The sequence below is a fragment of the Colobus angolensis genome, unplaced genomic scaffold (assembly GCF_000951035.1).
Source record: "Colobus angolensis palliatus isolate OR3802 unplaced genomic scaffold, Cang.pa_1.0 Scaffold111, whole genome shotgun sequence".
In the NCBI taxonomy this organism is placed as follows: Eukaryota; Metazoa; Chordata; class Mammalia; order Primates; family Cercopithecidae; genus Colobus; species Colobus angolensis.
Genome location: NW_012112142.1, coordinates 6,800,625 through 6,826,048, shown reverse-complemented (window position 1 = coordinate 6,826,048; position 25,424 = coordinate 6,800,625). Strand labels below are relative to the sequence as shown.

The 25,424-nt window shown below is 38.7% G+C and overlaps 1 protein-coding gene across 3 annotated transcripts in view; it reads right to left on the bottom strand.

Annotated features, from left to right (window-relative positions):
• Positions 1–25,424, bottom strand: part of SLC10A7 (solute carrier family 10, member 7) — a 263,021-nt gene that overhangs the window by 4,891 nt on the left and 232,706 nt on the right. For all 3 annotated transcript variants that reach the window (XM_011956821.1, XM_011956826.1, XM_011956833.1), the window contains one exon: positions 24,246–24,319. In XM_011956821.1, the coding sequence (XP_011812211.1) occupies positions 24,246–24,319 (74 nt within the window). The remainder of the gene's footprint in view (positions 1–24,245; positions 24,320–25,424) is intronic.

The window sequence follows — 25,424 nt, the reverse complement described above, 5'->3', positions numbered from 1 at the left end:
AAAGCAAATTCAGTCTGTCATCAAATTAAAGACATACTCCATCAAAATCAGAACTTTGGAATAGGTTATTACCATATCTCCCCATGTTTATTCACAGAACTGAAATGGGAAAGTCTGAAATGGGTCACCAAAACTTTATATCTTCCTTTCACTACATAAAGTTCTAACTAGAATAAGGTGGAAAGATGGTCAGTATTCGAGGGTACCAATAATTCTCACTGCAAATTAGAAGCTTATCTAACAAGGAGAGGAGAGCAGACTGTGTGTGATGGAGTTGCTTTAAGAAGGCTGAAAAATATTGGTGAGGGAGATGCTAAAATTGGATCTCTTCTTGCTTAATAGTGAGATAGCCTGTTAGCCTTTAGGGAGAACTGCCTGGTACCAGTTCAAAGTCCCAAAGCTTGCTTTTGAGAGTAAAAAAATATGGTAAGATAATGTATGGTATACACTGCTATAAGTAGGAGGGCATTTTAGTCAACCGAACCTTAATAAAGGATTTGTATGTTCCCTTTCGGCCAAGGATCTTAAAGTGCTTTACAATCATTAGGTAAGGCTCATACAGATTGGTCTATGGAAGATGAATACAAAAATTAGCCAGGCGTGGTGGCACGCGCCTGTAGTCTCAGCTACGCGGGAGGCTGAGGCAGAAGAATTGCTTGAACCTGGGAGGCAGAGATTGCAGCGAGCCGAGATCACATCACTGCACTCCAGCCTAGGTGACAGAGTGAGACCCTGTCTCAAAAAAAAAAAAAAAAAAAAAAAAAAATTGGGGCTGAATGTTTAAACTCCACAGTGAATGTCTTAATGGAACTCAAATGAATACTACTTCATGAGTCTACTATTCTATTATACCAAGGGCTAGGTGTGTATATTTTATAAGCTGCTGCCTATAGTGCATAACTTTTGAGCTTCTATAACTAACACAATTCAGATACTAGCAGTCTAACTATTATTACTAATTGCTTTAATGCAGCCACGGTCTTCAGAAGTGCTATGTATGTATCAGCTTTTTCAACTGAATAGCTTTAATAGCCTAGCTTTCTTGTTTCTCTGATAACAGCCTCTGAAAAGGACCCAAGCTCCTAACCATGTACAATGATGGCACATAAATAACTTTTTATTAGAACACAACAAAGAAGGCTTAGCTTTTTCAATTATTTTTACCTTCTAATAAATTTCAAACCTTTATGCAAAAATGTATTTCATGGTTGCTTTCTTTTTCACAGCCTCACATATCATTGCCATAAACTGAAAACACTTAACTCTTCCCAAACATAGTCTCTGAGAGCTTCTAAAGTACATGCTTAGGTTTTTTGCAGTTTGTCTTTATAGTAATATAAAAAACGAAGGGCCTTTTTTTAAAAAAAATAAGCTTTAAAAATCTATTGCTGAAAAGCAGCGTCTGATACTATAGTTTTGAAAAGCTGTTACAATGAGAAAATAAAATCTGAATACAACTTCTTCTGTTTCCAAGAAACATTATTCATTCCTTGGCCCAAAGAGGTGATGCTAAGACATTGGGGGATGGGAGTGGAGCAAATGTGAGGCTAAAGGGAGCAAGTGATAGAAGTATGATGGTATTCTGTCCCTAAAAAGGACCAGAGCAGGACTTTCTGACCCCAGATTCGAGGACTGACGCCAGATATAAGGCTGCTGGGCTAAACCACCTATGTTGTGCATTCTTAGCTAAGAATCTGGGCTCTGTGTCATTCATTCATCAGCAAGCTTAAGTGATCTCAGAAGGGAAGCCATAGAGACAGTCCCAGATGCTGCTGCTACAATAAGTAAACAAAAAGTTATATTGATGAGGAAACTGAAGCACCTAGTGGTCAGGAAAATTTCTCAGTGGTAGGTTCTAAACTGCGACTCAGGCAACCTGAATTTCCAGTTCCCTGTATCAGGTAAGGTCAGTTCCAGACGCCATGGGCACTGCAGCTGCTGTGAAAAGGGAGAGGGCCTGGCATGCAGAACACTTTGAAGTCCAGCCATCCTTTCGGAACTCATTCTCCTTGAAGACCTCTCAGAAGCACTTCCAGGGGCAGTATGGTGTCAAACTCCTCTGCTCCCCACACCAGCACATCCCTGTGATTTCAAATGTGTCAAAAGCAACTGCTAGGGCTACCCCAATAGTGGCAAGGAAGTCACTGATTCAAAGGCATAGCTTTGATCCTCAAGAAGCTTATGGTGGACAAATCATCTTTCCCTTCTTTGGACCCTAATGTCAAGTTTTAGGAAGTTCTCTTCCAGCCATTGCTGGTTCTTCAGCTCTTATCTCTCTCCTTCAAACACACCCTTCTGTCCACTGCTCTTGTGAGGAAGCTGGGACTCTTCAAACACCTGTCCTTCTGGTCAGCTGCTCCTTGTAAGGGGCCCCAGAGGAAGGCTGGAGGAGGAGGAGGAATTTCTTTCCAGTCTGGGCTTCCTGCCAGGCCCCTTCACTGGTGCAGGGGTACTTGGTTCCAGCCTATAACTCATCATGCCCCTGAAGGCCACAGCACCAGCGGGGCAGTGCCATTCCTCAGATGTCTAAGAACCCGCTCTGCTGCCTTTCTCCAAGCTTCTAGGTTCTGAGAATTCTAACTTCTTCCCCTTGTCCCCCAGCTCCAGCTACTTTCTGCATTTATTTGTCCTGTTCCCTCACTGTGCCCATTTCCCTTTTCAGCTTTCCAACACTATTTACAATACAATTCCCTGTATTCAAAGGGTGATTTCTGCTTTCCTGACGGACTCTGGTTGCCCTTTTCTTACTCTGCCTTGTATGACAGTCATTCCCTTTGCTTGAAAAAGAGAAGGGATCCAAGATCACTTACAGCTGAGGCAGAAATTTGTCAAATTAAATAGGAATTTCCCCCTACCATCTTATGTGCCTGCAATACCTTCTTGCTAGTCATTAATCAAATTTCCTATCTCTACCCCAAGTGAATAATGTTAAAAATATGTTTAAAAATAATATATCAGAGAAAAAAATAGCTCCCAAAGGTCACAGTCCAAGTCTCTTTCATGTATCCTCTCTATGCCACTCTCACATGGTGGATTCACAAGTCAGTCACTCGCCAGGGGGAGGCCCACTCCAGCGACTCGAGTCATATGTTACTTGTTTTAGGAAACTTTATTTTATTTCAGACAATGCATGTCTGAAAGATGTTAGAAGGCCTATATTGTAAATGGATTCTTTTTCTGACTAACTTTCACCAAAAGCATCTCCTCCATTGCTCTATGGACTTAAAATTTTCCTTACTTTTCAATCATTCAATGATCTACTTTCCTTTTCAATTATTAGAGTTTCTTCTAAATCTATTTATCTCAACCTTTTCTTTCCTTACTTTCTTTCAACCTCTCCCCCGCTTCCCCTCCCTTCAATCCCAAGCATCTACTTGGTACATCTTCAGTTTCTCCAAGGTCAGAATAGAAAGAGAAGTTGGGATAAGCAGAGTGAGAGTTAACACTTTCCGTGTTCGAGTTTCCATGCTATGGTGGCAATCATTTGGAAGTGGTGAACTCAATATCTCTTCTCTAAGGTATCTTTGCTGTTAGTAGCACTATCTGGACAACAACTGGAAACTTGGGGGTCATCTCAATTGTTGAGAGAGGTTGAGAACCTGCTAAAAGCCACTGCACTTGCCATACTGTGATTTCTGTCAGCTGGCCAAGAATTCGGCAACATTTGCTCTTCATGTCAAATCAGAGAAAATCAGCTGCATCTCTTATTCCAGAAACCTATGTAATGCACCACTCTTTTGTCCTCGTCACTCACTTGCTTACTAATTCACTTGCTTACTTATTCATTCAATTAGAACTAATGTAACTGATCAAGTACTCTGTAGAAGGGCTAGACATACTGGGAAGCAGGATTTGACCTAACCTTGCATTTCCATAACTTACTGGGCACATGGGTGACCACTCACACCTCCATTCCCCTCACCTTTGTTTAAGAGCACCTCTTCCACAGTCTCAAACCAGTCTCTCTGCCTTTAGAGTTGTCCTGTCCAAGCTATTTTCTACTCTGTGACCAAAGTGAACATTCTAAAGTGCAAATCTGATCGTGTCACATCACACAGAAGTGTATCACACAGGAGATATCCCTAAACTGTGGCATAAGAGCATAAGAGAACTTCTTGACCTGCCCCAAACTTTTACTCTTTTTCACTCTAAATCTCACTACTTCTCTGCTCTTTTACCTGGGCGCTCCAGCCATGATGGGCACCTTGTGGTCCTCTCACCCATCCTTGGCCACGTGCCATTCTCTGTCTTGCCCCTAGGCCTTTGCACCTGAGCTCCTTCTGCCTAGGATGCTCATCACCTGTTCATGACCCACCCAGTTCCTCTGCATCCTTTAGCCCTCAGGTCTTAGGTTGCTTCCTCTTAGAAGCCATCCTCAAAGTCCCAAGGTGGCCTTTAGATCCTTTCTACTCCATGCTGACCTATGCCAGGGCATTCCAACCTCACCTTCACCACCCTTATTATCATTGCCTCCTTCTCATGCATTTCCTTTACCAAGCTGTAAGCTTCTTAGGGTCAGCAATGGTTTCTTCTCATCATTGGGCATATGGTAGGTGGTCAAAAGGAGTGTGCTGAATGAATAAACTTGTATTTTTCCAGATTCTGTCATAAAGTTATTGTGCAGACTATCACTCCACTTTTACTACATTTGTTAATTAGAAAAAACAATAGTGATAATTAAAACACCCAAACAAACTTACTAGAAAGAGTTTTCCTTTTAAAGTAAAATTTAAATATAGGACTCTTTTCATCTTCCTATCACTGCAGTAATATAAATGAAGCAAATTAATTTTAATGCTCCCAGGTACTGATTCTGTGTCACCATGGTTGACAGGATTCAACTAGACTTTATGAGATGGCATTTGACTTTATGGAAGTGAACACTATGCACGCATTTACAATTTTACAGGGACTTTAAGCTGTCATGCTGAAAAATGTTTATAAAACATTAATCAAAAAATGCCTCTTTAATACAATGCATTGTCTGAAAGATGTTAGAAGGCACATATTGTAAATGGATTCTTTTTCTGACTAAAGTAATTTCCACCAAAAGCATTTCCCCATTGCTCTACAAGTACACTGTGTGGATAGATAAAGAGCACTTTCTCAGCACATTACTACCTGATCCAAACACTTGGGAAATCACTAATGTACAGCATGCCATATTTCCATGTCACACATGACACATTTGTCTAAAATTATCCAACAGAGTTTGACACTGCAGCATATTCCATAAGCAGAGCTTTCAACTGACATCTGCCAAGTAGGAACTTCAAGTAAGAGCTTTCTTCTTCTAACAAGCAAGTAAGGATTTTCTTTTATCCTATACCCAGGATGGAAAGGATAAAACAATATGTATAAGAACAAGTTTTTTTCCTATTTTAAATATGTTTATTTTATGTTCTCTGAATTAAAAAATTCCCTTTGTATCAGTGTTCAAGCTTCAATAATAACTACTTTCTATTGGATGGACAGTTTTTTATTTTTCCTTGAGAAACAGACATTTTTCTTCTTAGATTAAATACAGACTTTTATTTAACTTCCACTGAAGCTGCTCTATTGTTCACAATATAAAAATGATCTACTTTACATTATTGTTCAGAGTTTACTTACTTGTGTAGGTGTACTATGTTCCTACCATTCATTCATTCATTAACAAAATACTTTTTGGGTTTCTGTTTTATGTGAGTTACTGGTCTAGGTGGTAGGGATATCAGGAGAATAACCCAGACAAGGTATCTGCTTTCTTGGGTACTGCCTTCTCATAGCATTTGTCTCGACCATGTTGGCTTTACACAATTAGAGGGGTGAGTTCCAGCCCCTCACAGTCCTCTGCAACTCCTACTGTCACTAGCTTACCTGCTTTTCTACAACCCAAAGTTTGGGGATCATCTTTGACAAATTCTATTTGTCTTTCCACCTCTACATTAGGTTACCAAATTCTATAGATTTTTTTCCATCATTTACCACTCCTTTTTCTCCTCAGTTTTCACTGCCATCTTCCTAATTCAGCTCCTCATAAAATTAAGCCAAGATTACACTTACAGCCTTCTGACATAACTCCTTGTCTTCAGACTCTTCCCTCATCAATTCTACAAATCACAGCCAGATTAATCTTCCCCAAATCCACATTCATTAAAGCCAGTACCCTGCCCAAGAACTCCAATGACTTTCCAGTGCCCATTCATCAAATCCTCTACTTATTCGACTTCAGTAAAAAACAATCACTACTACCACCATTATGTAAGCACTACTGCATGCTAAGGGCTCTGCCTGCATCATCTCCTTTAAGCCTTACAACAGCCCTAGGAAGTAGGTGGCAATTTTTCCATTAAAAAATGAGGAAACTGAGGTTTAGAGCAGTTCAGTACCTTGCCTAATGGCCTACACTGGTATGCAGGGGAGGCAGAACTGGACCCCAGTGTGTTTGCCTTTAATCTCTAAGCTGTGTTAACTCCATTAAACCAAACTTTCACTTGCCAATTGCTGTCACTGGCTCAGGGCTGGCACTTTTTAATCTTTGCTAAAGCTGAGTCCTGCCTGGATATTGTCATTTTTCTCCATATACCTAAATCCTTTGGGGTCACCAAGGCTCAGTCTTATATTTTCCTCCATGATGAAGGTGGCTTTCCTATTGATTTCTTCATTCTTCTGAAGAATGAAGGCACTCGTTCTAGATGCATCACATAATTTAGCTTTTGATGTTGTCATTATTTTCTTGTGTGTAGGTTTTGATTTTTCCTGAACATAGGCAAAATACTATATTTTTATTTTAATTTCCTGCAACGTTTAAGCACAGGGCTGGTGCTCAATACATAAATAATTGGTTATTTATGAATAGCTGCTAAAGTAATGTTTCCTATGTTGAAAAAGACAGATAGGATTTAGAACAAATACTAGTTGCTTCACTAGACTTTAAAGACAATGCATTCACATATCCCTCTGGGAGAGGATTATATTTCACAGGGCAAAAATAGATTTGATATTGGCAGGAAGGAAAGAAACTGGACTGACTAAGGAACACAAAATTCAAAATGAGTATTGAAGTATGGAGTAAGCAAGAAAGTATATTGAAAAACACCCGTTGTGTCTTTTGAAGTCTAATATTACATTTATTTTCCCACTTAGCACAAGACAGTATACTCCAATCACCTGGATCATTTTTTGTCTTTCAAAGATTAATTCGCCTGAATTTACATGACTTGTTTTCCATTTAAATGCTTTCTCAGGCTTTTCACTGGGTTCTGGAGAGAGCTGCTAGCAAATCTGGAATCCAGTTGCTTCTCTCTTCAGTTGTCATGGTGATTTCTCACTTTTGTTTAGTTTGTTCTTAGTTAGAAACATCCATAAGTTTACCATCCAAATGTCCTAACACTATTATTTGAATTCTATTTCTTCCTCCTTAGTGAATCTTTCAGAAAAGCTTATGTTTGCCTTTAAAATTTATTGGTATAGATGGTCCCTTTAAGCATAGTGTAACCCAGGAGGGGAGTTGCTACTGAGGAACACAGCCATTCTTCAGACATCACCACATGCCAATCTCTTTGCCCCCTACCCATCACATATGCCTGTGCACATGGACACACACACGCACACATGCACACACATACACAGACTTTCTCTTCAGAGACAAAATAGTCACAGAAAGACAAACCCACAGCCACTGATTTATCTCAAATAACTAAACAAAGGGGCAATTAAACATTTTTTAGAGTATGAAATGATGCATTGATAAGGTAAAACAAGGCCTTTGGAATTTGGTTAGAAAAGGCTTTCAGTTACGACTATCCTAAAGCAAGCTAATTTCTAGTAAGAATAGCTGTGTTCCAAGCAGAGATTTATCATTGATTATATCCAGTAGTGTGCCTGAGGCTGAACAGTGTAGCAGTTAAGAAGCCTGGTGCAGAAGTGGGAGAGCCCTGGGTTTGGATCTCATGTCCACCATTTACCACCTGTGTGACCTTGGTTGGGCAAGTTATTATTTAATCTGTTTTTACATGTATGAAATGCACCACTTTGTCAGTTTTTGGATTTTTTAAAAATAAAGAATAAAATAATATACAATGTCTGGTATATAGCAAGTGTTCATCCATTATGTGCCAGACACTCTTCTAGGTGCAGTGAATACATCAAAATTCCCTGTCCTCATGAGAGCTTACATTCTTACTCATTTAATAGGGAGACAAGACAGACTGCACCATGCCAAAGTTAGGCAAAGAGCAATTCCACCCAATACCAAGATCATCACACAGGGCAGTGGGAAAATGCAGCACTGTCAAATGAAAAAAGATGTTAGATAAAATGAATTCAGTGAGCAGTTTGGTTATTTTAATTTTCTCTCCCATTTAGAGGGTGTCAAAAGAAAGGTCACCTCCTTTCAGGTTGGTGGGTATGACTTGCCTGTGAGATCAGTCTGGTGCTGCCCCTACACTAGCCTACAATGTGGTTCTTTGGACCAGGCAGGTTTAGTCTGCACAGCCCCCAGAATTCTGCTCTGTTCATAATCTGGCTATTCTAGGACTTTCCCTAAACCCATTCTGGAACCTTCCAAAGGCTGGCAACTCAACTTTCTGCAGAGTCCCCCAGGAAGGGGGAAAAGATCACAGATCATGTGACATGCTCTCATTGCCCCCAGCTGAGTGACTGGTCCTTTGCTCAAATTCTCCATGGTATTTTAATACGCAGATTGTTCTGCTTTACCCTTGCCAGTGGTTTATGTTTTACTTGCTTCCCTGTTTTTGTGTGTGTTATTCCATTTTTAACTAAAAACTGCCAAATTATTTGGTAGGACCCCAGCACAGCATCGGAACCTCTACTGTTGCTTTGTGAGACACATAAGAGAACATTTTTCCCCTTTTTATACAAAGAATCATATCCAAAATGGGGTGCGGCTAAATGATACATGCACATTGGAGCTCTTTAATGATTTTCTCAGCGTCCTGGGGTTGGGTTCACCGAATCTACTTAGATTTAGGATTTCCAAATTGCTAAATAGAAAGCCAACAGCAGCACCTCTGGGATGTCTGACAAACCCCCTTTGCTTGAGTTCTGGCAGAAAAACAGGACAATCTTGCACCAGTGTATCTCATATGTATCAATGGAATTTTAGTTTCCAACCTCTGAAGCCTGAAAAGTGTCTTAGGGTTATCTCTGTGGGTGGCATATGAGGGAAAGGAACATGTTGAAATCCACACGGGACGTGCCAACCAAACATGCTGCACAAACTGGACCCAAACCTTCGCTTTGCTACCCACTAGGAAACTGCTTTCCTGTCAAGCCTTCCTATTGCTCTCCTGCCCTGCTTCCTGTCTACAGTTAAAAAGACTGGAAGCTCACACTCCTTTTCTGATATAGTCAGGAGCTATTCAGCTATGTTAAATAGATGTTTATGTAAAACTTTCCTAAGAGACTTGGCCTTTCCTCATATTTCAAAACCAGAATTCCAAAATATTCCTCTATCCAAAAAGAGGAATCAGGCCTGGAAAAGGAGGAAAATTAACAAAGATAGGTCATAAACTTGATATCTAAGGCCATTATTAAAAGAAAGGAATGATCTTTCCAGTAATCTAAGACCGTTAGAAAAAAGAGAGCATTATTCATATTCTAGTCTTCCAGGAGTCACACCTTATACAGGACTTCAGAAACCATTATCTGGAGTTCACAGATATTTTGGATTTTCATTTGTTATGGGTGAGGCAGAATACTGACTGTAGCCAATACTTACACAGTACTTATTATGTGCCAGGCACTGTTCTGAGAGTGTACAAGCATCACCTCATCCACTCCTCACATCCATGATGAGTGAAACTACCATTGTTATCCTCACTTTTCAGAGAAGGAAATTGATGCATTAGGTAAACAGAAATTTGCTCAAAGCCACACATAGTTAGCATCAGGACATAGCTGGGGTGTGAATATAGACAGACTGGCTCCAGAGTCGGTGTTCCTCTGCATGCTATGTGCCTGAAATACTGGAAAAGAATTTGTCAGGGTACTTAGGGACCCTAAAAAAGTGGTGCAAGGGGTGCTTTTCAATAAGATAGAATAATGGAGGGTAAAATGTAAGGAAAATAATAGTTACACAAGAAAAGTCTGAAAGCAAGAGAGATACCCCTTTCAATAAAGATGCTTATTACTTGGCAGGCTTTTATTTGCTTTGAATAAACGCTGGTTGATGACCATTTTTAGGTCATTAGGAAAATTAAAAATTGTGTTTTAGTCTTCAATTACCCAGGCTGTAACCCCATCACTTTGCTGAAAGTTTTATGTAAATAAAGATGCAAGAAGAGACCAAAATGAGCAGCTGGTGTTACTTCTGTTTTGAAACAGGTATGTTCTGATTGGAAAAGATGTTTAATGAATGGCCTGAGCCGACTCACCAGATGCAGACAATGAAAAATTTAACTCTACCAATTGAAGGTTTCTGCCTCAGAAGATCAGGTACACCCTCACCTGTCTGACAGCATTGTAGGAGTAATTAGCAAACAGGGAATTCAAGAAAGAATTAAAGAACTGAGCCATGAAGGCTTTGTTCAAATACTGGCTGTGTCCTCCAGGAGGGGTCACCACGTTTCTGGAGACAAACTTAGCAGGAAGTAGTGAGATTACTTTTTCCTTTTCTAGGCCGTGAGTGAAGAGTTGTTTAGTCTTCTAAAGAGACAATCTGGCTAATGTTCATACTCACAGGATGTGAAAACATCAAAAATAGAATAAGAATTTCATTATGACAAAAATAATGCAAGGTCAAAAGAATATATTTAACATAGTCACCAACACAGAACTGGCCCCTTCTGACTGGCTCTGGAACTGTTGTCCAATTTTACAGAGTATTTTAGATGTATTTTTATATAAATGAAGAAAAACACTTGAACCTATTGGGTCTGATGCAAAGAGAAGCTGGATGATGTGACGTGAGCTTTCGTTGACTCTGCCACTGCCCACAACCTAGATGTAGTTTTACCTAAAAGGCTGCATTGATAATTTCATCTTTAGACATTGGAACTTTCAGAAGGCTTCCAAATATTAGTTAAAAAGTAAATGTGAGTAGGCTGTGACCCAAATGCACATTAACGATTTTTAATATACATTTTGTTTTGCTTTGTCAACATGACCTTTAATTATCTGCCAGCGGTAATCTTCCTTTTCATGGTACTGTGTTTATGTTGAACAAAAGCCTCAGAAGAGATTTCTTCTGACATAAAAGAACAAGGCAGTTTTGATTTGGGGATTAAAAACCAGACTTGTTTGTTCTTAGATCCGTGTCGCTTAAAAAGGTTGACTCAGGTTTCTGTGGTTTATCTAACCTAGATGATGTCCTGATAATCTACTCTTGGCCTTTATTTATTCTCAATAATTATAAACACTTGGCAGTTAAGACCTCATTTAGAAGACTTCTAGGCAGAAGAAATTTAAAAAACCCTGGAAGTCACTTCTGAAAATAATGATGTTTTTCTATTCTCCTGTTTTCTATTCTGAATATTTAACATATCTAATTATGGCACAACTAATTCTGGTGTTCAGAATTAGTACATGAATGGTCAGTTTGGTAACCAATGGGTAGGTATAACCCATCTCACATTCTTTTTGGAACCTAGGAGAGCATAAATGCATACAGAGTAAACGAGTCTAAATGCAGTGGTTCTCAGCTTTCGCCACACATTACAATCACCTGGGTAGTTTCCAAAAACTAAGCTGCCTGGGCCTATCCTGATAGATTGAGTTAACAGGTGTTGGGGAGGGTCCTGACCTCACTAGTACGGCACAGCTCCCAGGTGATTCTAATGTGAGCCAGGTTAAAGAGCCAGGTCTGGTATTGCGGTGGAGTCAGAGGACTCTGGAGGTAGACAATTCAGCCACGGTGTGCTAGCTCTGCTATGTACGTGAACTGGGGTGAGTAATTTGACCTCTCTGAGGCTGGGTTTTCCAGTTTGGACAATCACAGCTATTGTGCAGGGCTATTGTAAAGATTACATGCATTAATAAGGCAAATTAAGTGCCTAATGCAGTGCCCAGCACATGGGAGGTACCAAATAACTGCCATACTCTTCTTCTAATACTTCCAAGTGTCTTCACATCTACTTTCTGATTTAATGTTCACTTCAACCTTGTGGGATAGGAGAAGAATACAGACTTGCAAGTTTGGGTGTCTACAGGTCTGGCTAATTTAGACTTTCATATCATTTCATTATTACAATAATTTCATATCCTCTCTGTCCTCTGGAGAATCTCAGGTCCTCAGTCCGTGGAGCTGTTTTCTCTATCTACACACTCCCTTAGTGATCTCATCCAATCTGCTGGCCTAAAATAACATCCATAGGCTGCAAACTTCAGCCTGGATCAGGATTCCAGACTCCACTGGATGTCAAAAAGACATATCAAACTTCACATGTGCAAAATCCAAACTCTTGATCTGTTCCCACATGACTTTCAACCGCTAACATCTGCTCCTCTGCAGTCTTCCCTAAGCCAGTAAGTGGATCCTTACACCCCTCAGGCCAAACATCTTGAATTCCTTTCTTTTACCTACATATCCAATCCACCAGCAATTCCTATTAGTTCTGTGTTCAAAATATATCTCAAATCCAAAGCTTCTCAACTCTTCCACCCCTATTACCTTTGACCAAACCACCCTAAACTCTTGTCTGGATAAAAGCCTCTTTCTTGAGTCTTCCTTTCTCACTGTTACACCCTCCCACCAAACCCCAGTCTACTTTTAACACAGCAACTGTAGGGATCCTTTCAAAGTAGAAGTGAGATATTGTCCCTCATCAATTCAAAACCCCCAATGGCTTCCCCTCTCATTCTAAGCGGCAAGTCCCTATAACGGCCAATAAGGCCTAACACAACATTACTTGCCCCTCTACCATTACCATTCCCTGGTCTCCTGTCTCTCTCACTCATTCTGCTCCCAAGGTGAGCTTCTTCCTCCTTCTTCCAACATGCCAAATGCACTGTTGCCTCGGGTCTTTGCCTTCACTGTTCCTTCTCGTTGGAATCTCCTTCCCCAAAATATCCACAGGCTTGCTCCCTATTTCCCTCAGGTGTTTTGACCCCATGCGCCCTTGACAGCTGAAACCTTCTCATCTCCACCCTGGCACTCCTTATTCTCCTTTTTGGTTTTCTTTTTCTGCATTGCTTACCACCATCCGATGTGCTGTATATTCAAGTGTCTGCTTATTCTCATTAGAAATTTTGGAAGCTAGATGAGGGCAAGAACTTCTTTGGTGTTTTGTTCACTGCGGTCCCCCTACAGCCTAGAGCAGGGCACGTAGTAGGTACCAAATAAATACTTGCTGAATGAATGAATGAATGAATGGATGAATAGATTATGTTTTAAAAGCATCTTTTCATTGGCATTGTATAGAGCAAACTTGTAGCAAAGGCAGCCCTGGGAAGTGTCACAGCTACAATTTCATTAACATGCTCAGCTTCAGTACAGATGACATTCCAAATCAGCTGGCTTCCTGGGGCCCAGGAATCTTTTGAGTTACGTCCAAGTTTGTATCTCCTCCTGCCCCCAGGGTAACTTGTCAAAAACCTACTGGGTACCCCATAGCTTGAAAAAGTGGGTAGCTAACTTTAATTTCTGGCTGGAGTTGTTTGGATGGGGCTGTAAATGGGGACATAAGGGGAAACTGTTACCCTTGCTTTGCAGCTGTAGGCTCATGTATTCTTTACTATAAAGAAGCATGGAGCGGGCTGTCATTAAAGACACTCAACCTGGTTTATAGTGTCTGGTTCAATTAAGAGAACTTCTGGGAAGAGACATGACCAAATAAATAATTGGAGAGATACAACTCTGAAAGGACAATTGTTTTTTATCGATCTCTGTTTGCAAGTTGAAATTGAGAGATATAAACTTCAAGTGGATGGGCTCTCCTGGGTGAGAGTCTTCACTTCAAATGCAGTAAATGAGTGTTGTTTTGTGATGCACATTTTAGTACTGCTAGAGGCAAACTTTCTAAATATTAATAATAATAAACAAATTCCTCTGCAACTGACAGAGAGTGCACAGATGAAGAGGGATTTCCAGGAAACAGGGCGTTCTGGTCTTCTGGATGTGGCACAGTCTTCATCAGAAGGGACAAGCTCCAGAACAACAGCAAGTGTGCCCCTCATTTCTTTGGAATTCCCCTTTCAGGAGCACTGAGGGCATGTGAGTTGATTTTTAATGTGTAAAATTAATCTCTTTAGAGCTACTTCTATTATAAGGTAATTTTTAGTTTGAAATTAATATGAAACTATGGAATTAAAAGCTTCTAACACTAAGAGCTGTCACTAGGAAACACAGTGACAAGGATTCAATATACTGTGAGGTGCCACTGTACAATATGTGGGATTTTTCATGTCTCCTTGCCATTGAGCTGTAGGTGACAACTGCAGGTAGAGCTTAGCTACAATGAAGCTGACACATGCAAGCACTCGGCCCCTCTTGTTCCTGCTGCATCACTCAGGTTGAGCGAGCAGCAGACAGCTAACACGCCACTCATAAGTACTTCTAGAGGGCTGGGTGGTGTGATGGAAAGGACGTGGGCTTTGAAATTAGAGACCTGAGTTTAAATCCTGACTGTGCCACCCACCAGCTATGTAAGCAGATGATCTTACCCTAATCCCCCTCAGTTTCCACATCTGACTCAAATGAAGTTAAAATAACTATCTTGAAGGGTAGTTAGAGGTTTCAAGTGAGACAGGGTATGGGAAGTACCTAGCATAGAGCCTGGCATAGAGTGAACATCCCCAAAATGATAGCCATTAGGATTATTGTTGTTGTTGTTGTTATTATTATTATTATTATAAGAAGTAGCATTATGAAATAGTATTATGTGGCTCAAATTCAGCAGTCTACCAGGACTGGCCAGGGAGGGGCTTGTCACTGAGATCATTCAGGATGAGGTGTGCAGCACTTCTAAAACACTGTAGATGGTGACGCTGTGGACTGCCCCAGGAACTGAAACTCCCTCCCGCTGATGCTGCCCAAGCTTCCACAGGCCTCATCTGTTTACAAGCCCTGTATTCTTAACAAGTGCTCATGATCATATTTGGTCTACTGCCCCTCTCGGAGCACTGACTTCTGGGAAGCAGTGATTCCCATCTTCTGTTCTTTTCTTTCTTAAAAAAAAATCTTTCTACAGTAATTGTGTTGTGAGAGTTTTAAAAAAATCATATAGGTCCCCTTTCATAAAGGGATTTATATAAGGATAACTTTCAAATGGCATTCTGAATTTATTTTAAATATGCTTCAGTTTTGCCCTCAGCTTGCCAGGAAGACAAGATCTTAAAGAAAGCAAGCCCCCGCTGTAGTGAGTGCTAGGTATTTTGGGCACTAAACGGGTGGTTCTGTCAGCTTATACTTTTTTTTTTTTTTTTTTTTTACAGAGTCTCACTCTGTCACCCAGGCTGGAGTGCAGTGGCATGATCTTGGCTCACTGCAATCTCCGCCTCTCGGGTTCAAGCGATTCTCTTGCCTCAGCCTCCCAAGTAGCTGGGATTACTGGTGCCTACCACCATGCCTGGATAATTTTTGTATTTTTAGTAGAGACGGGGCTTCACCATGTTGGTCAGGATGCTCTCGATCTCTTAACCTCACGTGATCTGCCCCCCTCGGCCTCCCAAAGTTCTGGGATTACAGGCATGAGCCACCATGCCTGGCCTAGATTATACCTTATATTAATAAAATACTGGCATACTTTTACATCCAAATACTGTCATTTAACCAGATTAATACAAATGAAACTCAACAGGACATTTGAAGTTAGGCAAAATATGGTAACCCCAGCTACAGATTAGAAAAACTGGAGCCAGGTTTTTATCCTTCCTGGACAGGACCACAATACCATATATTGAAACCATGGAATGAGGAAGAGGGTGATTGCTAGAAATTAGGGTCCAGGCCTACTGCATTTTTTTTTAAATCATTGCTTATTATTATAGAATACTTAGTAGTATATCATAAGCAGTTATGTCATAAGGATATTCTTTTGGCTGATGATGGAATATAAAGTATTTAAAAGTGGGGTATACTGTGGCCAAGCTACAGTAAGAAAAACAATAACCAACCACCCAGAGTTGACTGAAACTGATTCCCACCATCATCAAAAGGTACCTACACAAAACCTGACTGAATATTCTGCTAGATCAAAGCTTCCCTAAGAATCTAGGTGCCTGAGCTAGCACAGCTGAAACCTGAGAGGTGACTCTAGATGTCAATAACAAGTGGCTCTCAAACTTTAATGTGCATGATACCCTCTTTTGAAACGTGTTACATGTGTCGGACATCAGGGTTTTATCCTTAAAATTCAGAATCAGTAGGCTTCAGCAAATCTGTTTTTTAAAAATTTTTATTGATTTTAAGAAACAATGTGCTATAATTTAGAGGATCACCCTTTGAGAAATGCTGGTCTATGGTGTCCATCCCAAGGGCTCAAGATTATAAAGCTATATACTTAAGCCCTTCAAAATCAGAATTATTGAATAGTAGAGCTAGAAGAGCCCCAAAGATCATCTAGTCTGAACTTTTCATAGCCAGTGGACCATAGGGTTGAGATGTTTCACAGCACAGGGCTCTTTCTGCAGAACTCTCACTACAGCTTAGCATGGTGGCTAATCGCTAGGCCTGGGCTTGATTTCTGGCTCTGCCACTTGGGATCATGTGACTTGGACAAGTTATGGATCACTTGGGAACTTCCCTTATCTAGTGTGATTGTGGAAGTCATGTGAGCTGGTGCCCACAAAGTACTTATGGGAAGTGACCTACAGCAAGCTGGTCATATGTAAGTTCTGGATTCTTTCCAGCAGATAAGGTATAAGCAGGAGATAAGGTATTCCAGCAGATAAGGCCAAAGGAAGTTTAAGGTAGGTGAAGCTTCGCTGTACTACTATAATTTTGCCAGCAGGTTTTAATGAAAGTAGTTGTTGCCCCCATAGAAGTTTTTCTTTTCTTTTTTTTTAAACTCCACATATACTAGTAGTTGAACACAAAAATATTTTATGCAACCTACCCTATAAAATGGCAGTCTCAGCTTGGACTTTTTAGGTGCTCTCAGAGCACCTTGCATGAGAGGGTCCCTCAAAGCTACATAATGTCATTCCAGAGCAGAATTTGGTGATCTTCCAGTCAGGTTCAGGAAACCACAGATCCTCCCAACAGTAGCTGGACACAAAATGAGGTAGGGATCACTCTAGCACATCCCTGCTGGTTTAATATGCAGACTATGGGATTTGCCAGATTCTTATAGCAAGTGGGAAGTCTCTCTCAAACTTTTAGGCAGTCCACATATCAATGAGAATCCATTTATTACGTTGATCATGCAAAGTAAAAAGTCAGTAATTTCACCAATCAAAACCTGTTTCTGAATTCATTATGCTAATTAGTAATGTCTCCAGTTGATAGAAAGATAACAAAAGTATTTGTTGTAGCTGCCTTTGGAGTGAGTATTTCCTTTTTGATAAGTTGTGGCTGAACACTACAGTGAGAATTTTCTATGACAGCAATTGGCTGTTCCTGGCATTGAAGTCTAAACTAACAAGTACATACATAATTACCACACTGACCACAGAGAAGTATTTTAAAGTAAACTACTTTATGTAACTAGCACTTAGCACAATGTTTACCTATTAAGTACCCAATTAATGTTTGCTGCTATTATTACTATTGAAAACGTGTTGAATAAATCAAAAACGGTATACAAACTCTGTTATATAAGCTGAATAAAATAATAATCTAAATAAAAGTAATCTTACATTATGCAAATCCAGAATCACTTTAAGTCTTAATTTAGCTCTGCTTCCTACATGGTATCAGAAATTTGGGTTAAAGTTCAGTGAAGGCCTAGTACAGTGGCTCATACCTGTAATCCCAGTGCTTTGAGAGGTTGAGGTGGGAGGATCGCTTGAGGCCAGGAGTTTAAGACCAGCCTGGGCAACATAACAAGGCCCCAGTCTCTACAAAAAAATTTAAAAGTATCAGCCAGGCATGGTGGCTCAGGCCTGTAGTCCCAGCTACTCAGGGGACTGAGGTAGGAGGATGGCCGGAGTCCAGGAGTTGGAGGCTGCAGTGAGCTATGATCATGCCACTGCACTCCAGTCTGAGTGAGAGTGAGACCCCTATCTTAAAAAAAAAAAAATGTCCACTGAAAAAGGGACAGCAATAGCCAAAGCCTACATGGTGACTATTTGAGGAAGAAGATAAAACCTTCTCCCTAAGCAAGCTATAACGCAATCTTTTTTAGACCTTAGATTACAACTCATTAGTGAGCTGCCAAATCAATTCTGGATCACATTGTAAAATATATTTCTAAATGCAGATTGTGGTTAAAAACATTTGGCGTGGAGGAGGAAGAGAGCATGAGAGTATCAGGGCAAACATCTGGCATATCATTAAGATGAATGATACTTGAGGGTCAAGCTGGAGATCTTTCAGAGAAGCTTTAATATCTTTAATTTCATACCTGCTGTCTAGAACCCTGGGGACTTTCTAAATTTTTATTACAAAGTCTAGATATGCTAGCAATGATTTTCAGACACCATATTCAGAATAAAAAATCCAAACCAAAAATAGTTCAAAAATCTCTAAAGAATATTATTGTATTACTTTGTTTGAGAACTCCCATTTCTCTCTTTATGTGGATCAGAAAATAATAGCACAAAATGACAGACACTCCCTCAGTTTTCTTTAGCCTGGTGGTAAAAAATCTACTAGGTCCATAATTTTAGCAGCATCTTTAAGAATCTGTCAAATGGCAAAGACTCCCAAACTGCCTTTCCTCACAGAACTGTAACTCTGAAGGAAATTGCATGACAGAAATATATTTATGGCTACACTCCAAAGATTGTCTTCTATTTTCTGTCATTCCTCTGGATTTCTATTTCAACTTTAATGGGTTATTGTGAAATAGTAATGTGGCTCTTAGTTTGCAAGAATGGAGTGCAGACAGTGTTGCCTCATGAAAGGTAAGGCTGGCTCACTAGATCTACTTTAAATAGAATATAACTTTTTATTAATAATAAAGAAAATGTAAGAAATGAGTATCAGTTTATGACTGGGCCACATGGAGATATATGTTTATGGGAGCAATTACAGATGTTAAGTATTTTAGAACTGTCTTATAACCAGCAGTGTAATCAGAAATAATTTTCTTTTTAAACAATTAATACAACAATTCAAACCCATGCCAAGATTGAACATTTATAATACTTGGATCCAGTAGAGCAATTTTTGGTCTTCAAAGTATTTCCATACCCTATAATCCAATGCAGTTCTAGAAGTTAGGAGGCCTGGAATACAGTTTCTGGGATATTATCTGGGAGAAGTTTAAAGATTTTTTTTCTATACTTTCATTTATTCGTATGTACAATAAGGCAACAATTACCAACTTGCTAATATTCAAGATTGTTTAGGTAACATTATCTACAGGGTTAAGAGCTTTAACCTTTTAGCCCAAATGTAAAGTAGTTTTATTAAGATAAGATTTTTTATGTACTAAGTAGAATAGGTTTTGTGTGAAAATAATACTAGAAATGCAAACTTTTGTATTTCAAATCAATTTCCTCTTGACAAAATGACTCAAATGTTATTAAATGAGATTTTTAGCCCAAGCTGTAGGTAATTCTTTAACATTCCTAAAGAACTTCCAATCAAATGGAAAACAAGATCCTTTTAAGATTGTGTTTCTCCTAAGACAGTCTGGAGGGTCTGAAGGTATTTTTTAACCTCTTTAGGAAGAAGCTATAGACATATTTCCTTTCCTGTAATACGTTAACATTATTTATATAAGTATTCCTTTCAAGAACTTATTGCTTTTGCACACATACTAGGGAAACTTGTTATTCTATAGAGCAGAAATATCCGTCACAGACTCACAGAAACTTAATACTGGAAGGAATCTTAAGTATCATTTTGTCCATCTTCTCATTGTATGAATGAGGAAATGAGGCCTATGGCAATTAAGTGATTTGTACCAGCTTTTGGTGAAAGAATTAGAACAGGAATCCAGACTAGAATCAGGGATGTGCTCTTTATCCTATGTCTACCAGAAAGCTATATTCTTTTAGTCTAATGCATAGTTTCTTGTCATAGTTCAGCTGTGTAACTGAAATTAGACCCATAATTAAGTACATATAAACAATGTAAGAAATAGTTGCCTTGATTTGCCTTTGTACATAGATGTCTGCAAATGGCAAGACATACAGTGGACTTTTAATAAGCATTGATGATGATATTCTATTTAATATTTAATTAGCATTCATTCAATTTGGAAGTACTTTTGGAAATAAGAAATTTGGAGTCTTGCCATTGACTGCCAGTAGTCAGCTGACATACTCTGAGGTTATGTACTTTCAGTTTGTTATTTAAAAACATTAAAAAGTAACACAAACATGTTTAACTTGAGGACCTCAAATGTCCTGAAACATTTGCTTGCTAAATGTAGTGAGAAAGTTTTCTGCATATATTGGAACTCTAAAAAAGCAAAGTGATTTGAATACTCAAGAGAAAAAGATAAATAAGATGAAAGTAAAATGCCGATTCCACAGGATATCTTGGATCTAATTTCTTTCTTGATGAGATCTATTGACTGACTGTGCACTGAGCCATTATTAACTAGGATACAAGCTGTTCTTCAATCTCTGCTATGTAAAATATCTTTTCATTATTACATAAAAATTGTCATCAAACTAAAGAATAATTTGGGAGAGTTCATGGCTTTTATGGCAACCCACAGCAAGTGATGCTGTCTTGACAAAATATAAAATTACCTCCAACCCTGAGCTGAAACTATAGGAGAGCAGCAAACAAGCCCTGTAGTATTGTTTTAGATGAAGCACAGTGATAGCTCTGCACTTCCTTCAGGCCTCCTCTTTCTTCCTGAACGAACTCCAGGGAATGGCATCATGTCAGGCTTTCCAGATGGATTATGTGAAGCCATAGCTCAATGTCATTTTCAATAGGAAGCCTCATAATTAAAGGTCAAATAGTCACTTCATCTGCAATCAATCAATAGAAAAAGTACTAATACGAAGAACTAATCAATCAATGGCAAATGCACTAATAAAAGCAATGAATCAAATTCAGCATGTGTGTAGATGCAAGTACAAGGAAGAGATCGAGATAGGGCAAAAGCAAGAACAATAAAATAAATCGAAGGTGTATATAAGAGAATACTCAGAAAGCTTCTCAAGCAAGAGTTTTCATCTTTGGTTTATTAGTTACATGGTTGCCTTTTGGCCTGCAATGATTTATTCTTAAATACAAATACTAGATATAATAATGAATGGTATTTTATATTTCACTTAATGTATTCTATGTGAGATGTTAGAGATGTATATACACATATATACACACATATATATAAAATCAGAAGAAATACTATGATAGTGACTGCAAAGGGAAAGATACATTTTTTAAGTGCTAAATAGGTATATTATAATCTGTTATATTTCATCTTTGGTCAGCAGTGAGAGAAAATATAACTCTAAGTGATATTACCTAAAATTTTCCCTTGCTTTCTGGACTATGAAGTCCTCATACTCCTTGTGATGTTCTTGCACTTCTATGCAGGGATGTTGATATTGTGGAGGCTGTGCGTGTATGGGATCAAGTGGTATGTGGGAAATCTCTATGCCTTCCACTCAATCTTGCTGTGAACCTTAAACTGCTTTTCAAAAAATAAAGTTTATTAAAAATAAAAATAAACAAAAAATAATTTCCATTAGGACTATTATCAGCCTATATCTCAGGTCACTGTCATGGCCTATCCTCTGTACCAGAGATGTCAGGTCACCAGTAGAGGGTCACATGCATTGGATGTTGTGAAAATGGATACAGTACATTTATAGTGCTTACCAAGAACATTCTAACATTAGCATCTAAACATCCCTTGCTGTATGGGGAAATAGGGGTGATCTGTCTGAGATCTGAAGCAGCAAAGAGGGCATTTTCACAAATACTATGTAAGAGACTGCAAGACAGAAGCCAAATATTATCAAGTGATGACAAAATATTGGAGTTGGAAGTAAAATTACCTAATTTTAGAACCAAGGAAACTGAGGCCCAGGAAAGTATCAGTGGAAGAGCCAGGATGAGTATTTATGTCTTATAATTCCAAGACAGCCTATGTCTATCATGTTATGAAAGTAGCTAAGGATTACATAGATACTACACTAGTACAGCATCTTATTGGAGGATCTATTTCATGGTAGAACACTACAAAAGCAAACAGAAATCCAATTTAACCCAAGCCTTTTTAGCAAAACAACTACTTCATAGCACCTATCTGTTTGCTTGAAAATTAGCTTTTGGAGAGTATAAAGGACAGAAAAATATGACTTTAGGATTAAGAAAAATAAAAAGACAAAAAACCCTTATAGGAAAGCACACTGATCACACCGCTGTATGCTTCTTGGGTATGCGTTTTGCTCTTCGTTCAGCACAACCAGCTCTAGCACAGAACAGAGAAACAGAGAAAACCCTTTTTGGTTTTCCTGACAAAAACAAGTCCTTAAAAGTATCCAGAACTTAAAGTGAAAAACAAAAAAAAACAAAAAAAAACAAAAAACAGTGGGTCAGGTTTGCAAGCCCATTGCAGAAATGTGGGAATGGTTTCAGCCTACGCTTTAAGGATACAGGCTCATTCGATCCCTGCACTCTGTATATCTGAGGAGTCTGGCAGCACCTGCATCTGGACTCACTAACTTTATAAAAGTCCCTCAGGTTTTAGAAGACCTGAGACAACAGACAGTACCTAACAATAACACACATGGGAAAGAAGTGTAAGATGATTTCTTTGAAGTCAACAACTAAAACACACTTGTTTCACAAAAATCTACAAGACAGGGGTCAGGAGACTAGAACCTTGGGAGTGGTAATGTAGTTGTAACTAACATAGTTATTAATAATCAATAAGAATAGCTACACCTTATAGAGTACTCACCAAGTGCCAGGCAGCACAGCAAGCTATTAGATGGGCTCTCTCATGTAGTCCACAGCAATCTATTTACAGTATGATTATTGCACACATCTTGTCATTTATTGACTACCTGTTATCTACCAAGTGCTGTGCCAGGTACTTAGCAAATTTAAGCTTGAATCTTTACAACAGCCTTACAAAATGAATGTTATTCTGCCCCTTCTACAGATGAAAAGGCTAAGCTTCAGGGAAGTTAACTGCTTTGTCCAGGGTCACAAAATTAGGATTGGAATACAGCTTTTAAGACTGTTTCAACTTCAATCTAATGATGATTATAGCTACACAAATACAAAAATACATATATAATTTATTCAAATAAGCTGAAGCTCTCAATAACAACTGCTCCTAAAGGTTTGTCCAATTTCGAAATCATTTTCCAAGCTTGGTAAGACTGACAGCAGACTATCAGACAAATATGTTTGGGATTAATAAAAACATTATGAAATGTCTTCATTTTCTAGTTCACAGACTGAATTTCCTTAACATAAGTGGACTAAGAACAACGTAATGATTCTTCATTCTCTTAAGTGACTTGTGCCAAAATGTAGAGAAATCTGTAATATGAGTTTTTGCCATAACATGCCCACCACCCCAAGGAGTTTGTGACTGATGTGTATTTCAATAAAGCTTCTGATTACTTAATGACTTTTAATGACTAAAAACATAGATTCCAGATGTCTAACAGGTTATTGGGATAATGCCACTAATTGGATAAAGCTAAGCAGAAAATAGCACTTTTCTTCTTAATCCATTTTTGTCCATTAAATAAATACTTATTCACTTTTAGTGCTAATCTGATTGAGTTAATGATAACTATATTGTTTCTTTACAGAAATAACATTCAGAAATGAGCATCACACTAATGTCAATATCAAATTAGAGTAATAACATTACTCCCACCTTGCTCTGAGCTGCTGGAAAATAAGTTAATCTTTTCTGGGGACAATTCTAGGGCCTGCCAAAGCAAAGTTTTTGCGAATTCCCTATTTAGAAGTAGTTTCCACAGCATCTCCACCCTTGCTCTAATGTTAACATTCTACATTGATAATCTTTTATGAGAATTGAAAACATGATTATAAATTAAGCTAAGTTTTACAGTATTAATTTTGGCCCACAGAGATTTGTTCAAATAACAGAATTTCAAATCTATGACCCACTCTCACTTTGCTACTGTTCCTTATCTAACAGTGTGGACAATATCCCATTCCGTTTAATTTGAAGAGTTCTTTGAATTTCAAAATCATAAGATGTAACTATATGAGGGTAATATTGTGAATCACTTACCCAATGTGAGGGATTTGTGTGTAGAACAGAAAATGATAGCCACTGTGTCTGCTGGTGTGAAACCCGAATTATTCCTAGGGGCAAAAAAAGATTTTGACAAATACTTTTATAAAAAGCCAATTTAACACATCTAAAATCAAATGTAGTACCTACCTTTATGTTAACATCCCTTTGATCAATCCTGGTGACAGTGGTAATTCTACACCCCAGTGTACAGAAGTGTCTGAATTTCTTTTTAGAGAACCACTTCTGAGTCATTTATCCATGAAAAGGAGAACAGTTGTAAAAATGTGTGGTGGAGGTCGCCTAAGATCACGTATGTAATCAGCCCCTGGAGCAGGACTGATTATAAAAATAATGCAACAAGGAACTCTAAGTTTCTAGGTTACTACTTGATGTTTACCCAGTGGCTTGAAAGGATTAATGTATCTCTAAAAATGCTTCTTTCAAGGAGCAACACATCCTTTTGGCAGCAAACACACACTTAAGAAATACATGGTATGAACAAACATTTAACATCATATATTTTAGTAAACACAAATTATCATTTTTTGAGCAGTATCATGTATCAGGCACTTCTCTAATGTCTTTACATGTAAAAGCAACAACCCCAAAAGGCAAGTGATACAATGTTCCTATTTACAGATGAGAAAACTGAGGCACACAGAAGTGTATAACATACTCAGGGCCCATGGTAGTAAGTGACACAGCTAGGATTCAAACAGAGTCCAGTTCCTAGGCCTGTTCTTAATTACTATATTCTACTATTGTTATATACTATGTTAAACATTTAAAAAAACCTCACTGAGTCAAAACTAATTAAACATTGTGGGGAGTGAGTCCTGGGAATTGGATGTCATAATCAGATTTCCTGTTTTAGATAATAAGGGTTTAGAAAGCCAAAAAAGTTAAAAATGTCATTGTTATGATTATGCCCTTATGTTTTAGAAACTATTCTTTGCTGTGGAGTCAGGATATCAGGATTTGACTATATAGAGTCTATTCATTCCCTGCTCTGAACTTTGACAGAAGAGTTAGCAAATGGAAAAATGCTCTAGAAACTGACTCCATGTATATAGTTGCAGATATAACAATGTACCTGATGTTTAAGGCTCCCTAATGAAAGAGACCCAATCATTTCCCTTAGTAATCTCATTCCATGGGAGAAAACTCTTCCCT